We start from the raw sequence: 13,184 nt of genomic DNA on the forward strand, positions 1-13,184 counted from the left end.
ATAAAGGGGAGGAGACAGGTTGAATAAGAATTTTTAAGCCTTGAGACAATTGAGAAATGGATTGTGTATGTGTGCCATTCAGAGGGTGAATGGGCAAGACAAAAGATTTAAGTGCCTTTGAACAGGGTATGGTAGTAACGCATGTTAGCCATCCCACTATATCAGGTAAATGGAAAATGACAATGTATAAGCGTGATGTCAGGGAAAGCTGTGTGCGCAAGTTAACGTTTCCAAAAGATAACCAAACAAAAACATAATTTCTTTTATGATACGTGTTTGAACTGTCATGTGCATTAGTAGCACAATTTCTATCTTATTTACATTCGTTTGTTGACTTCTCCATATTAATGTTGGTTTTAAGTTTAGCTGACCTTTCTTAGCGGATGTACAATCAATTGCACACTTGCAAACTATATCAAAAACGAGGGCTGAGGGTCTCACGTTGCAAACTTCCCTTGCTTGGCTAATCATTTGGACCAACGACAAAGATGGCCACGGGGATTCCCCCAAGGGCATTAGGCGAGGGTAAGTCTTTTATGAGCTTGAAACGCAGTCCTGGTCTGACTTCCTGTAGTGCTCAAAGGCTTGCATATTGCGTTTGAGGGAACGGATTGGACACAGGAGATTTGCTCGCTCCTCCTTCACATTCTGGAAAGGAGGGGGGCACTAGGCCGCCAGCTCAATGGCTTGGTTGATATGGGGTGATAAAACCTTAGGCAAAAAGTCTGGATTGGGCCATAAGGTCACACCAAGGTCCTTTGCCTTCCTTCGTAGATGGAGCAGTGGGAAGTTTGCTCTGAGGCCAACAGGTCCACATGTGCTGTTCCAACCCGCTGCCATATCTTCACTACTTGTGGGTGAAGTCTCCATTCCCCCAGGGCCAGTTTCTGTCGTGACAAGGAACCCGCCACCTCGTTCACCTTACCTGGGAGATGAATGGCTTGTATTATCTGATCGTATTAGGACATGTTTGTTTGAGAACAGGCAGAAAGTGTTTTAGGGCGAGGTAAACTATTTGAAGTACTAGCACGTTGATGTGCTCTTTCCGTCAGCGGGGGCGCCACTCTCCCCGTATAGACCTGTGTTGCCACACTGCTCCCCCGCCTGTTAGTGAAGCCTCCTTTCTTCAGAACCAGGAAACAGGTTGAGTAAAAGCTATCTTGCTGTTCTGATGCTTTTACTCGTGATCGCACCCTTCTCCAGGAGAGATCTCCTGGCTGAGGGTGCAAGCTCTCACCTTCACAGGCAGGATGGTGCAGTTAATGCAAAGGTCAGAGAGGGCCTCTTGCAGGTGGCCAATGCCTAGGCAGGCGGGGCACAGATCATGACCATCTTCTACTTGAAGTTCAGAGCCACAAGAGCAGCAGCCATGCATACCCAGCATCATGGTGATGTGGTATTCTCACAGCTCAGAATGAACTAATTGAATAGTAACCGGAGACTATTACAGCAGCTACCACAATACACAGTAAAGGTAGAGAGTTGGGATGCACGACATATCGGTGAACATATCGGAATCGGACGATATTAGCTGAAAATGCCAACATCGACCCGATGTCTAGTTTAACACCAATGTGCAAAAGAACATTTCAGCCAGACAACTCAAAGGCGAAATCCATTAAAGCTAAGATAATAAAGATAATGGAATTCATTCCCCTTGACAATCAACCAGTCTCTGTCTTGGGTGATGTTGGCTTTCGCCGACTGGTCGAGCACCGGTACACACTACCAAGTGCGCTATTTTTCAGATGTTGCCCTTCCGGAGTTACACAGTAATAGCGTCACAACTGACATGTGGACCAGTGATGTCAGCCCCATGAGCATGCGGAGTCTGACAGCAGCGTGGGTCGACGAGGATTTCGTACTGAGGAAAGTTGTATTGCATGCTCAGGAATGTGCTGGTTGTCATACCGCTGCTGCCATTTCAATAGAATTTGAGAACATGTTTGAAACATGAACACACTAGCTAGCTCCATTCAAACAACTGACTAGAGAAATAAGCTCATCAACTGCGCCTGCAGCAGATGTGATACCCTCTGTCATGGCATTGAAACACCTGCTCAACAAAACAGCCGAGACAGGCTGTGAACAAGCGATTCGGTGGCACTCTCTCTTTACTGTGTCGCCACCATGCTAGATGCTACGTACAAGAACCGCTACTTCGACGCAGACAAGAAACAGGGTTTATGTGAAATGTTACAGACACAGCTGGACAAGATAGAAACGGACACAGTGACAGTGCGCACAGAGGAAGAGAGGCCACAGACAGACAGCTGAAACTTCACTGCTTGACATGTATGATGAAATCCTGGTTGAGACTGAAACGACTGAACAAATGAAGAACGAAACAGCACAGCAAGTAAGTGAAAGAAATAGGCTTTGATTATGTTTTACTGGTAATGGGGACATACGTGAATACCAACAAAACAACGTTTTGGTCAGTGTGGTGTGTGTGTGTGTGTGTGTGTGTGTGTGTGTGTGTGTGTGTGTGTAACCTTTATTTAACTAGGCAAGTCAGTTAAGAACAAATTCTTATTTACAATGACAGCCTACACCGGCCAAACCTGGACGACGCTGGGCCAATTGTGCGCCGCCCTATGGGACTCCAATCACGGCCAGATGTGATACAGTTTGGATTCGAACCAGGGACTGTAGTGACGCCTCTTGCACTGAGATGCCGTGCCTTAGATCGCTGCATCCATGTGTGTGTGTTAACTATTTAACTGGAATTTTTAACTGTTCTAGAATTTTTAAAAGGCCGCAAAAATTGTAAATATCGGTTATCGGTCAAAAATGTCATATCGGTGCATCACTAGTAGAGAGCTGTACAGCAACCGCAAAATAATTTCTGGTGAGCCGAGCTACAACTACAGGGCTGAAGCAGTCCAAATCTCACGTTGTATAGCTGGCTAGGCTAACAACCTTCCTAGACGGTGTGCGCGCTATGAGACGCGCTTATCTAGGGAAAGTGACCCATTAAATAGTCGAAGGACGACTAGTGCCCGGTGGCCTCGATAACGAGCATGGTACTGGAGGATATCTTGACAAGGTTAGCACCGGAGTATGATGGCCAACACACAATAGCTGGTGGGCTAAGTCAGTACAAGACAAGGAAGCCCGATATCCTCAGATAAAAGGGATAGGTGGGGGAGAGCTGTCACACAGCCTTAGAGGGCGTATTTCTGTTGGTAACAGACTGACAGTACACACAAATCACACCGAGTTTAGCTTACCCTACCGAGACCTAAGATCCAAAAAACTGAACAGCAGCTCAGTCAACTTGCGCAATACCGCTAAGCTAACTTTGCGAGAATAAATAATAGACAGTGTGTGGTTTGACTTATGGTTTAATATGAACCTCTGGGGCCCGTCCTCCCATGGCGTCACCGGCGTGACTTTGCTGTTATTATTACTCGACCTGCGTGGAGCGCGAGGGATATAATCCATACTTTCAACCGTACTGGCGGTCTAAAAGGTATGAAGTAGAACCAAAGGATCATTTTCCTAATAGCCAACATGAAATGTATTTATTAGGCTGTTAGAACGTTGACGTTTAAAAGACTCGTCATTTGCTCCAAGGTGGGTGCCTCGAGGCCAGACTTTTCTAGGGTTACTGTGTTAAAGTAGAGGTGGTTGGCATCTAACAGACAATGGAAGGAAGCTTGGACGCCAGAGAAAACAAGAGTTTTAGAGACCCAAGTTCGGAGAGGTAGAAATTAGTGTGGCCACAGAAACTGACGAACTAGGAGACCCTCTACAATACATGCTGCAGGGAGAGAGGCAAAACAGAGCTGAAAGGAGAAGAAGCACCACCCGAGGCACCATAGAGGGATTAGTTGTGCAGAGCAAGTTAGGAACATAGAAGAGCTTTAGCTTAGAACACAGTTTAGGACACGCACTGTCAGCAATCTTCTGCTACTGTCTGGACCTGCAAAAAGCTGTTTGAAATGCGTATGTCAAACAATCAATAGCAGCATGATTCTGTGTGTACTCTGGTCCTATCCGATGTGATTCAGCAAGGACATATTATTGTGTGGGAATCTCACCACCAACCACTAAGACTGTGTCAGTGACAGTGGTTGAATGGGTAGGCCAGGCCAGGCATACTCACAGAATGGAGTGGGCTTCGGCATAGGTACTCATATTAGACCCATAGTAGGGTAACTGAGGTAAGGGCAATGAAAGGATACGGTCAGTACCGGGAAACAGCGTTCTGCCAGTGAGGAGTTCAGCCATGATGCATCCCACAGACCAAATGTCCACTGTAACATATAGAGGTGATCAGTATGTCCATATAACATATAAAGGAATAACAACTGTCTACTATAACATAAAGGAGAAAGATGTTCAGTATGTCCATTCACAGTGTTCTGCTATTATGACATCCACATGATAGGAACGTTGGCCCAGGATCACAAGTACATCAACAATTTGTAACCTAAATGTGTAACTCGTAAACGTGTCTGCAGTGAGCAGATGCAGGCTGTCTAAACCACTCAGAGGCTCTACCGACTGTACCTGTCATGTTGTAGTGCATCCAGTTCAGCATGATCTCTGGTGCCCGGTACCAGCGTGTGGCAACGTAACCCGTCATCTCGTCGTCAGTGTGCCGCGCAAGCCCAAAGTCCAGGATCTGAGGAGGACAGACACAACACAACCATGTGGTCCTGGCAAGATGGTTACCCTGAGGAAACTACACAGAAGGCACACACTGTCCTCTCCTTGCAGAAAATGTCACCGACAATGTTACATCAGGGAGTGCTTGGTTACTCCCCTCAGGCATACTGAAACTCTTGTCTGGACTATTCAGGATGAACCCAGTTTGAATGAGTGGACCTATAATAAACTCCCTTACCTTCAGCTCACAGTCCTCATTCACAGCCAGGTTGCTGGGTTTCAGGTCCTAAAGAGTGATGGGAGATAAGACATTTTAGCTGAGCTACATATGACGAGGCCAGATCTGAATGGGCTTTCTCAATTGAGTCTAGATTCTCTAAAACCAAACCACCATGATCTGTAGAAGTGCTTCTGCAGGACGTCCACAGTGCTTCTTCAAGACTAAGTAAATCTCTAACTGATCTACTCTAATATTATTCTCAGATCAGTTCTTTCTAAACAGCAGCCCTGAACCACCGACTCAGTCATGGTCAAAAACAGAGGTCCTGTTTATGGTTTTAATTCCTCTGCCATTTAGAGTGTTTGCTTAAGGAACGAGCCTGGGCCCAGAGTCCTCTATGTGAAAGCGAAGCAAGCAGCCAAGTCTTGAATTAAAACTGGTTTATAAACTGTAGCTCCTTCTGACAAGTATGATGGATTTTTTTACTTGTCTGAAAGCTCAAGTCACTTGTCCAAAAATAAAATGGTCTGTAACACCACGGGCCAACAACGTGACTGAAAATGGTGTTGTACAACGCAAGGAACCACTTACTGGTCTAATCTGGTATAACCTCATGCCATTGTGCCCTTGAGCAAGGCACTTAACCCCCACAAAGTAGAATAACTGCACTGTTAGGCTACTATATAAACACGTGGTTAACCCTCCATCTGGATAGCTACTGGGTGTTCTGATCCAGCCCTACTGAAACACCCGAGTCAGCTTATCAAGGTCATGTTGAGCAGCTGACTTTTTACAATGTAGTGTGTTAGAGCGGGGTTCAGATAAAAGCCTGCACACCCAGTAGCTCTCCTGGAGGATTTCAAATATTGCAACGTTACAAACACCAACAAAATGCTTTGTCTTTATAAAATAATTCCCTCGTTCAATGAATCCGGGGATCAAACGGCTAAGGTAAGACACATCAAAGCAAGGTAGCTAACTAAGACATGTTTATCTTTAACCCTGTAAGGCTAAAATATTCAAGTTTCAGAAGAGATCTATTGACAGCAGGGCTTGACATTCAGGTACATTTGCCAGTGGCACACCGGGCCAGTACCAAGTCTAAACTACTGGCCCGGGCCAAGGTCACAGGAAAGCGAGTTATGCACGCGGAATTTCAATCTCGGGTGATTTCATGTTTCATTTGCAGTGGGCAAGTACCTTATATTATAGCCAACCATCAAGTCTTATTTTTCACTGATTGTTAGGAAAACAAAAACAAAATCCTCCCCCTTCTTGATGACATACAGCCTAATTAACATACAAAACAGTTTCAAATGTAATATTCCCCTACAGAAATGAGCCCAATAACATATTGATACATGGTCCATATTATCAGGCTGGTGTGCTATTTTAGCAATATGCATTATTGCCTGATGCAGCATAGTGGCTACATGGCTGAAGCGAGGGGATCCCAAATGAATCTACAAACATGGTTGCAGCATGTGGTTGCTCATTTGCATTGTTGGCTAATCATTAGCTAGATCAGACTTTAAAATATATCATCTAGTTGCTTGTTTAATGTATAAAAGAAAAACTCCCACGTAGAGCACGGCCCTTGCAACGGCAGGATAGTGGGTTCGATTCCCAGGACCACCCGTACGTAAAATGTATGCACGTATGACTAAGTTTCTTTGGATACAAGAGTCAACTAAATGGCATATATTTCATAATATTATATTAATTAACAAGACACAGCGTCAGTCACAGAGAAGGACTGTTTCATTGTGGGCTCAATCATGGCAGAGCGGACTGAATTAAAAAGGGAGGAGACTTACTCTGTGAATGATATCTGCTGAGTGGATATACTGAGGAGACAGAGAAAGGGGAAGAAGAGCAAAGGCATTAGATTACATCAATAATTAGGAGACACAAATCACAAGTTTAAACTGAGAGGTTTGTGGTTCTGAGGTACATCACAACAGGCGAAACTGGGTAAAATGACATTGGTATGACCAGCAACTGGTTTAAATGTAATTATGACTTAAATTCTATAAGTTTGTCTGCTGGGAATGTACACAATACTGTGAATGGCAGTTACTTTCAGTTATTTTGAGTTAGTTGAAGCATGATTAAAAAAGTCGAAGTCTGTGGTTTCACCTTTAACCCCCAGAGGATCTATCTGTCTGTGTGTGTGTGTCTGTGCGTTTCACCTTTAATCCCCGGAGGATCTGGTATATGAGGAACTGCACATGATCGTCTGTGAGTTTCTGACACTTGACTATGTTGTTGAGGTCTGCCCCCATCAGGTGGGTCACCAGGTACCTGCCAATCAGAACCAGACAGGAGCTCAAACAAAACTACTCCACTGTATACGACATGCTACCATCTGTTTCTCACTGTTACATATTTCAGCCAGTTGAATGTTGTTCTTGATACCGTCTCGTTTTGACACGTCACATCAATGCTAATATGGCCAAAAGTAGCTAACTAGCGAACCTGTGGCAATGCTGAAAAGCAAAAGGAAAAGTTATAACCACAAATTGGTGCGAAGTGGCATAAACAATCCAAGTCCAGTGGGTTTGAAAGTTAAAAAAACATTAATGTATGGGCTAAGACATTGAAATACACCAACGCGCATCGGCTTACGCCTTCATCAGGTCTGACATTAAAGGCATTTTAACTTTCAAACCCACATGAGTGCCTGGACTTGGATTTTATGGCAATTACAATTCCCCTCTAAGAGCACCTTTGGTTGTTGTGGAATACCTAAAGCGCTCCTGCTACTTCTTCTCTTCAACTGTAACAATGTATTTGAGAGACAAGTGCTTATTGGGAACAATTGGTTTTCAATAAATATTTGCAGACGAAATACAGCTTACAAGTTAAGCCAACCCCGTCAGTTTGTGGCTCGTGGTTGCGCAGCCCACCCGTCTATACATCAAGGGATTTGCCACCATGTCAATGTTCTCCCATATGTCTCCTATGAGTCAGCTGATACTGGTTGAGTAGCTGTTCCTTCTCCTCGCCCCAGCTGGGCGAGTCATCCACAAATAATGTCATTAAACACACATCCATTAAGTCCACTTATTTTTGTAATTCAAATCTAATCCCATAGTCGTTTAAACAGCTCCAAATAATGGTAAGTACTTCTGGACGGAAAAAATATGAGCCAAAATATACAGCAGGAGCACATGGAGGCTTCACTCAGCTAGTTTGCTGTTCCACTGATAGATGAATGTTGCACTGTTCCCACACAGGAGGAACATCTTAAAATAACTCCCTGGTTAAACTGGACTTTGTTACTGCCCTCCTCCTATATTAGCCAACTGTTGGCAAAGACTGATCTGAGACCAGGCTACTTCAACATGACTGAGATCAAAGGCACAAACAGGGAGAGGGAGGGGGGGACTCTAGCTGAAGGGTTCATGTTGAGGCCTGGAAAATTAGGTATATAAATAGTGAGCTCTCATCCCTGTTAATCCATGGAACTTTCCCACTGTATCCCCCCCCCCTGCTCTCCCTCCAACTATCTATCTATACAGGGGTAAAAGAGGAGCTATGAACAGTCTTTTGAGTCACATATTTTTGGAGCTGGGTTAGGGGAATCACAGCTACAGCACCTGCATACTGGGTTTTTCATGAACAGCAGTTAGAAAACCCCTCCCTTGTGCTCCTCTGTCCTGCAGGCATGTGTGCTGTGTACACAGATATGCATGAGAAGAAAATAGGCAAGATTCCCCAATTAGGCGACTGGCAGATTGTTTTTAGTCAAGCAATAGCAAATATATGCAGTGAATTCGTAAAGTATTCAAACCCCTTTGCTTTTTTTCACATTTTGTTACATTACAGCCTTATTCTAAAATGGATTGAAAAAAAGTGTATTAAAAAAAGTAAGATCACATTTACATAAGTATTCAGACCCTTTACTCAGTATTTTGTTGAAGCACCTTTGGCAGCGATTACAACCTTGAGTCTTCTTGGGTATGACGCTACAAGCTTGGCACACCTGTATTTGGGGAGTTTCTCCCATTCTTCTCCACAGATCCTCTCTAGCTCTGTCAGGTTGGATGGGGAGCGTCGCTGCACAGCTATTTTCAGGTCTCTCCAGAGATGTTCGATCGGGTTTAAGTCCGGCCTCTGGCTGGGCCACTCAAGGACATTCAGAGACTTGTCCCGAAGCCACTCCTGCGTTGTCTTGGCTGTGTGCTTAGGGTTGTTGTCCTGTTGGAAGCTGAACCTTTGCCCCAGTCTGAGGTCCTGAGCAGGTTTTCATCAAGGATCTCTCTGTACTTTGCTACGTTCATCTTTCCCTCAATCCTGACTAGTCTCCCAGACACTGGCGCTGAAAAACATCCCCACAGCATGTTGATGCAACCACCACGCTTCACCGTATGGATGGGGCCACGTTTCCTCCAGATGTGATGCTTGGCATTCAGGCCAAAGCGGTCAATTTTGGTTTCATCAGATCAGAGAATCTTGTTTCTCGTGGTCTGAAAGACCTTTAGGTGCTTTTTGGCAAACCCCAAGCTGGCTGTCATATGCCTTTAACTGAGGAGTAGCTTCCATCTGGCATGACTGGTGGAGTCCTGCATAGATGTTTGTCCTTCTGAAAGGTTCTCCCATCTCCACAGAGGAACTCTGGAGCTCTGTCAGAGTGACCATTGCGTTCTTGGTCACCTCCCTGACCCTTCTCCCCGGATTGCTCAGTTTTGCCGGGTGGCCAGCTCTAGGAAGAGTATTGGTAGTTCCAAACTTGTTCAATTTAAGAATGGCAGTATGTTCTTGGGGACCTTCAATGCTGCAAAAAAAATGTGGTACCCTTACCCAATCTGTGCCTCGACACAATCCTGTCTCGGACCTCTACGGACAATTCCTTCGACCTCATGGTTTGGTTTTTGCTCTGACGTGCACTGTCAACTGTGGGACCTTGTATAGACAGGTGTGTGCCTTTCTAAATCATGTCCAAACAATTGAATTTACCACAGGTGGACTCCAATCAAGTTGTAGAAACTTTTCAAGAATGATCAATGGAAACAGGATGCACCTGAGCTCAATTGAGTCTCATAGCAGAGTCTGAATAGTTATGTAAATAAGGATGCAAATGCAAATAGTATGGGTGGCCATTTGATTAGATGTTGAGGGGTTTTATGGCTTGGGGGTAGAAGCTGTTTAGAAGTCTCTTGAACCTAGACTTGGCGGTCCAGTACTACTTGCCGTGCGGTAGCAGAGAGGACGGTCTATGACTAGAGTGGCTGGAGTATTTGACCATTTTTAGGGCCTTCCTCTGACACCGCCTGGTATAGAGGTCCTGGATGGCAGAATGCTTGGCCCTGGTGATGTACTGGGCCGTACGCACTACCCTCTGTAGTGCCTTGCAGTCGGAGGCCGAGCAGTTGCCATACCAGGCAGTGATGCAACTAGAGGTCGACCGATTATGATTTTTCAACGCCGATACCGATTATTGGAGGACCAAAAATTGCCGATACCGATTATTGGAGGACCAAAAAGGCGATACCGATTAATCGGCCGATTTCTTTTTATTTATTTGTAATAATGACAATTACAACAATACTGAATGAACACTTATTTTAACTTAATATAATACATCAATAAAATCAATTTAGCCTCAAATAAATAATGAAACATGTTCAATTTGGTTTAAATAATGCAAAAACAAAGTGTTGGAGAAGAAAGTAAAAGTGCAATATGTGCCATGTAAGAAAGCTAACGTTTAAGTTCCTTGCTCAGAACATGAGAACATATGAAAGCTGGTGGTTCCTTTTAACATGAGTCTTCAATATTCCCAGGTAAGAAGTTTTAGGTTGTAGTTATTATAGGACTATTTCTCTCTATACGATTTGTATTTCATTAACCTTTGACTATTGGATGTTCTTACAGGCACTTTAGTATTGCCAGTGTAACAGTATAGCTTCCATCCCTCTCCTCGCTCCTACCTGGGCTCGAACCAGGAACACAACAACAACAGCCACCCTCGAAGCAGCGTTACCCATGCAGAGCAAGGGGAATAACTACTCCAAGTCTCAGAGCGAGTGATGTTTGAAACGCTATTAGCGCACACCCCGCTAACTAGCTAGCCATTTCACATCGGTTACACCAGCCTAATCTCGGGAGTTGATAGGCTTGAAGCACAGCGAAGAGCTTCTGGAATAATGCAGGAAAGTGCTGTTTGAATGAATGCTTACGAGCCTGCTGCTGCCTACCACCGCTCAGCCAGACTGCTCTATCAAATCATAGACTTAATTATAACATAATAACACACAGAAATACGAGCCTTTGGTCATTAATATGGTCGAATCCGGAAACTATCATCTCAAAAACAAGACGTTTATTCTTTCAGTGAAATACGGAACCGTTCCGTATTTTATCTAACAGGTGGCATCCATAAGTCTAAATATTCCTGTTACATTGCACAACCTTCAATGTTATGTCATAATTACGTAAAATTCTGGCAAATTAGTTCGCAATGAGCCAGGCGGCCCAAACTGTTGCATATACCCTGACTCTGCGTGCAATGAACGCAAGAGAAGTGACACAATTTCACCTGGTTAATATTGCCTGCTAACCTGGATTTCTTTTCGCTAAATATGCAGGTTGAAAATATATACTTCTGTGTATTGATTTTAAGAAAGGCATTGATGTTTATGGTTAGGTACACGTTGGAGCAACGACAGTCCTTTTTCGCGAATGTGCACTGCATCGATTATATGCAACGCAGGACACGCTAGATAAACTAGTAATATCATCAACCATGTGTAGTTAACTAGTGATTATGGTTGATTGATTGTTTTTTATAAGATAAGTTTAATGCTAGCTAGCAACTTACCTTGGCTTCTTACTGCATTCGCGTAACAGGCGGGCTCCTCGTGAGGCAGGTGGTTAAAGCGTTGGACTAGTTAACCGTAAGGTTGCAAGATTGAATCCCTGAGCTGACAAGGTAAAAATCTGTTGTTCTGCCCCTGAACAAGGCAGTTAACCCACCGTTCCTAGGCCGTCATTGAAAATAAGAATGGGTTCTTAAACTGACTTGCCTAGTTAAATAAAGGTGAGAGAGATTAAAGTAGATGTCACGCGTCAAAATTTTGATTGATGACCCTAAGTCCAGCTGTCAAAAAAATGATTGATGACCCTATGTTCTGCTGATGTTCTGCTGACGCGTGCAAGCCCAGGGTTTCCTGTCCTGACCCCCCTTTTGGTTTGAGGGGGGTGGGGTGGTTGGGGGTGTGTGTGCTGAACATTTCAAAGAGTAAGGCCTATTTTATAGCTTATAGCCCTCCGGGGTTGTTGTCTAGGAAACACTAATGTCAGGGGCACAGCCTTATAAAGCCCTAGGAACAATCCCCCTGTTTAAGTCTGTACATGATAACCCCCTGAATATTAAACAAAAATGCCCCCTATGCCAATTTTAGGGATGTTATGCTCGGCTTGTCATGAACCCAGTGACCAAAGCCTTGAAGAAGTTCTGTGTGAAGCTCCAGAATGTTTTAAAGGATTTTTGGGTACGAGTGAAGGCCACATTTCTTACATATTCCACCCGGAGGATTCTACGGTAAAGATATTCACAGACAGTGGCCCCAAACCCGTTTATCAGGCAAAACCTGGGATTTTTTCTCCTGCTCTGGGGATGAGAGAATGGCTAAAGATCAGGCTGGCTCTCTGTAAAATTGAACAGGTTCTGAGTGGTACACAGCTGCCGGGCTATGCGTTGGAAGAACAGGTCTGCGGACGCAGTGATCTGAAAGCTCTAAGAATCGCTTCAATGGACTATGCCCCTAATAACAAAGTGACAATTTTAGCCTGTGAATTTTATGATGGTGCTAATGCTACAAAGTCTGTCAATTCTCCTGTAGCTTCCAGAGCCTGCAAAGATGTCAACTTTTTTATTCCTGTGTTTAGTTTTAAATGGTTGGATTATCCGATTTTCATAACCCTTATGAATAAGCTGGACATTCTCTTCCAAAATGGGGAACAGTTAAAGCGCTGGGCGAGGCTTTCCTTGAGACAGAGTCAAGACCAAAAGGCCCGACGGAGGATCTACCCCTGGAGTGAAAACTTACCAAGTGTTGATGGACCTAGCAAGAGAGCCATGCCTTTTGAGGGCGAACTCGACACGGACAATGGGGGGTGGTTGCATAAGCCCCCTGGATCTGTAAGAAAGGCATCGTAAAAGACCTTAAGAATGTAAGGATATAAAATGTATGTACTAAATATTTTGAATGAAATAAAGGGTTTTTAAAAGCCGAATCTCACCACGTTATGAACTCTCGCGTTTGTTCACTCTTAGCTCAGTCTGTCCCTGAGGAGAAAACTTGCGGAAAAAGACATGTGCGCGCGTGTGTGGGCGTGC

At 44.3% G+C, this 13,184-nt stretch overlaps 1 protein-coding gene across 2 annotated transcripts in view; it reads right to left on the bottom strand.

Moving 5' to 3' along the window:
* LOC139542159 (mitogen-activated protein kinase 14A) overlaps nt 1–13,184 on the bottom strand; it is a 51,898-nt gene that overhangs the window by 14,409 nt on the left and 24,305 nt on the right. For both annotated transcript variants that reach the window (XM_071347251.1, XM_071347250.1), the window contains exons 4-8: nt 7,030–7,141; nt 6,655–6,684; nt 4,856–4,903; nt 4,519–4,633; nt 4,191–4,262 (exon numbers count right to left, since the gene is read on the bottom strand). In XM_071347251.1, the coding sequence (XP_071203352.1) occupies nt 4,191–4,262; nt 4,519–4,633; nt 4,856–4,903; nt 6,655–6,684; nt 7,030–7,141 (377 nt within the window). The remainder of the gene's footprint in view (nt 1–4,190; nt 4,263–4,518; nt 4,634–4,855; nt 4,904–6,654; nt 6,685–7,029; nt 7,142–13,184) is intronic.

The sequence above is a fragment of the Salvelinus alpinus genome, chromosome 17 (assembly GCF_045679555.1).
Source record: "Salvelinus alpinus chromosome 17, SLU_Salpinus.1, whole genome shotgun sequence".
Lineage (NCBI taxonomy): Eukaryota > Metazoa > Chordata > Actinopteri > Salmoniformes > Salmonidae > Salvelinus > Salvelinus alpinus.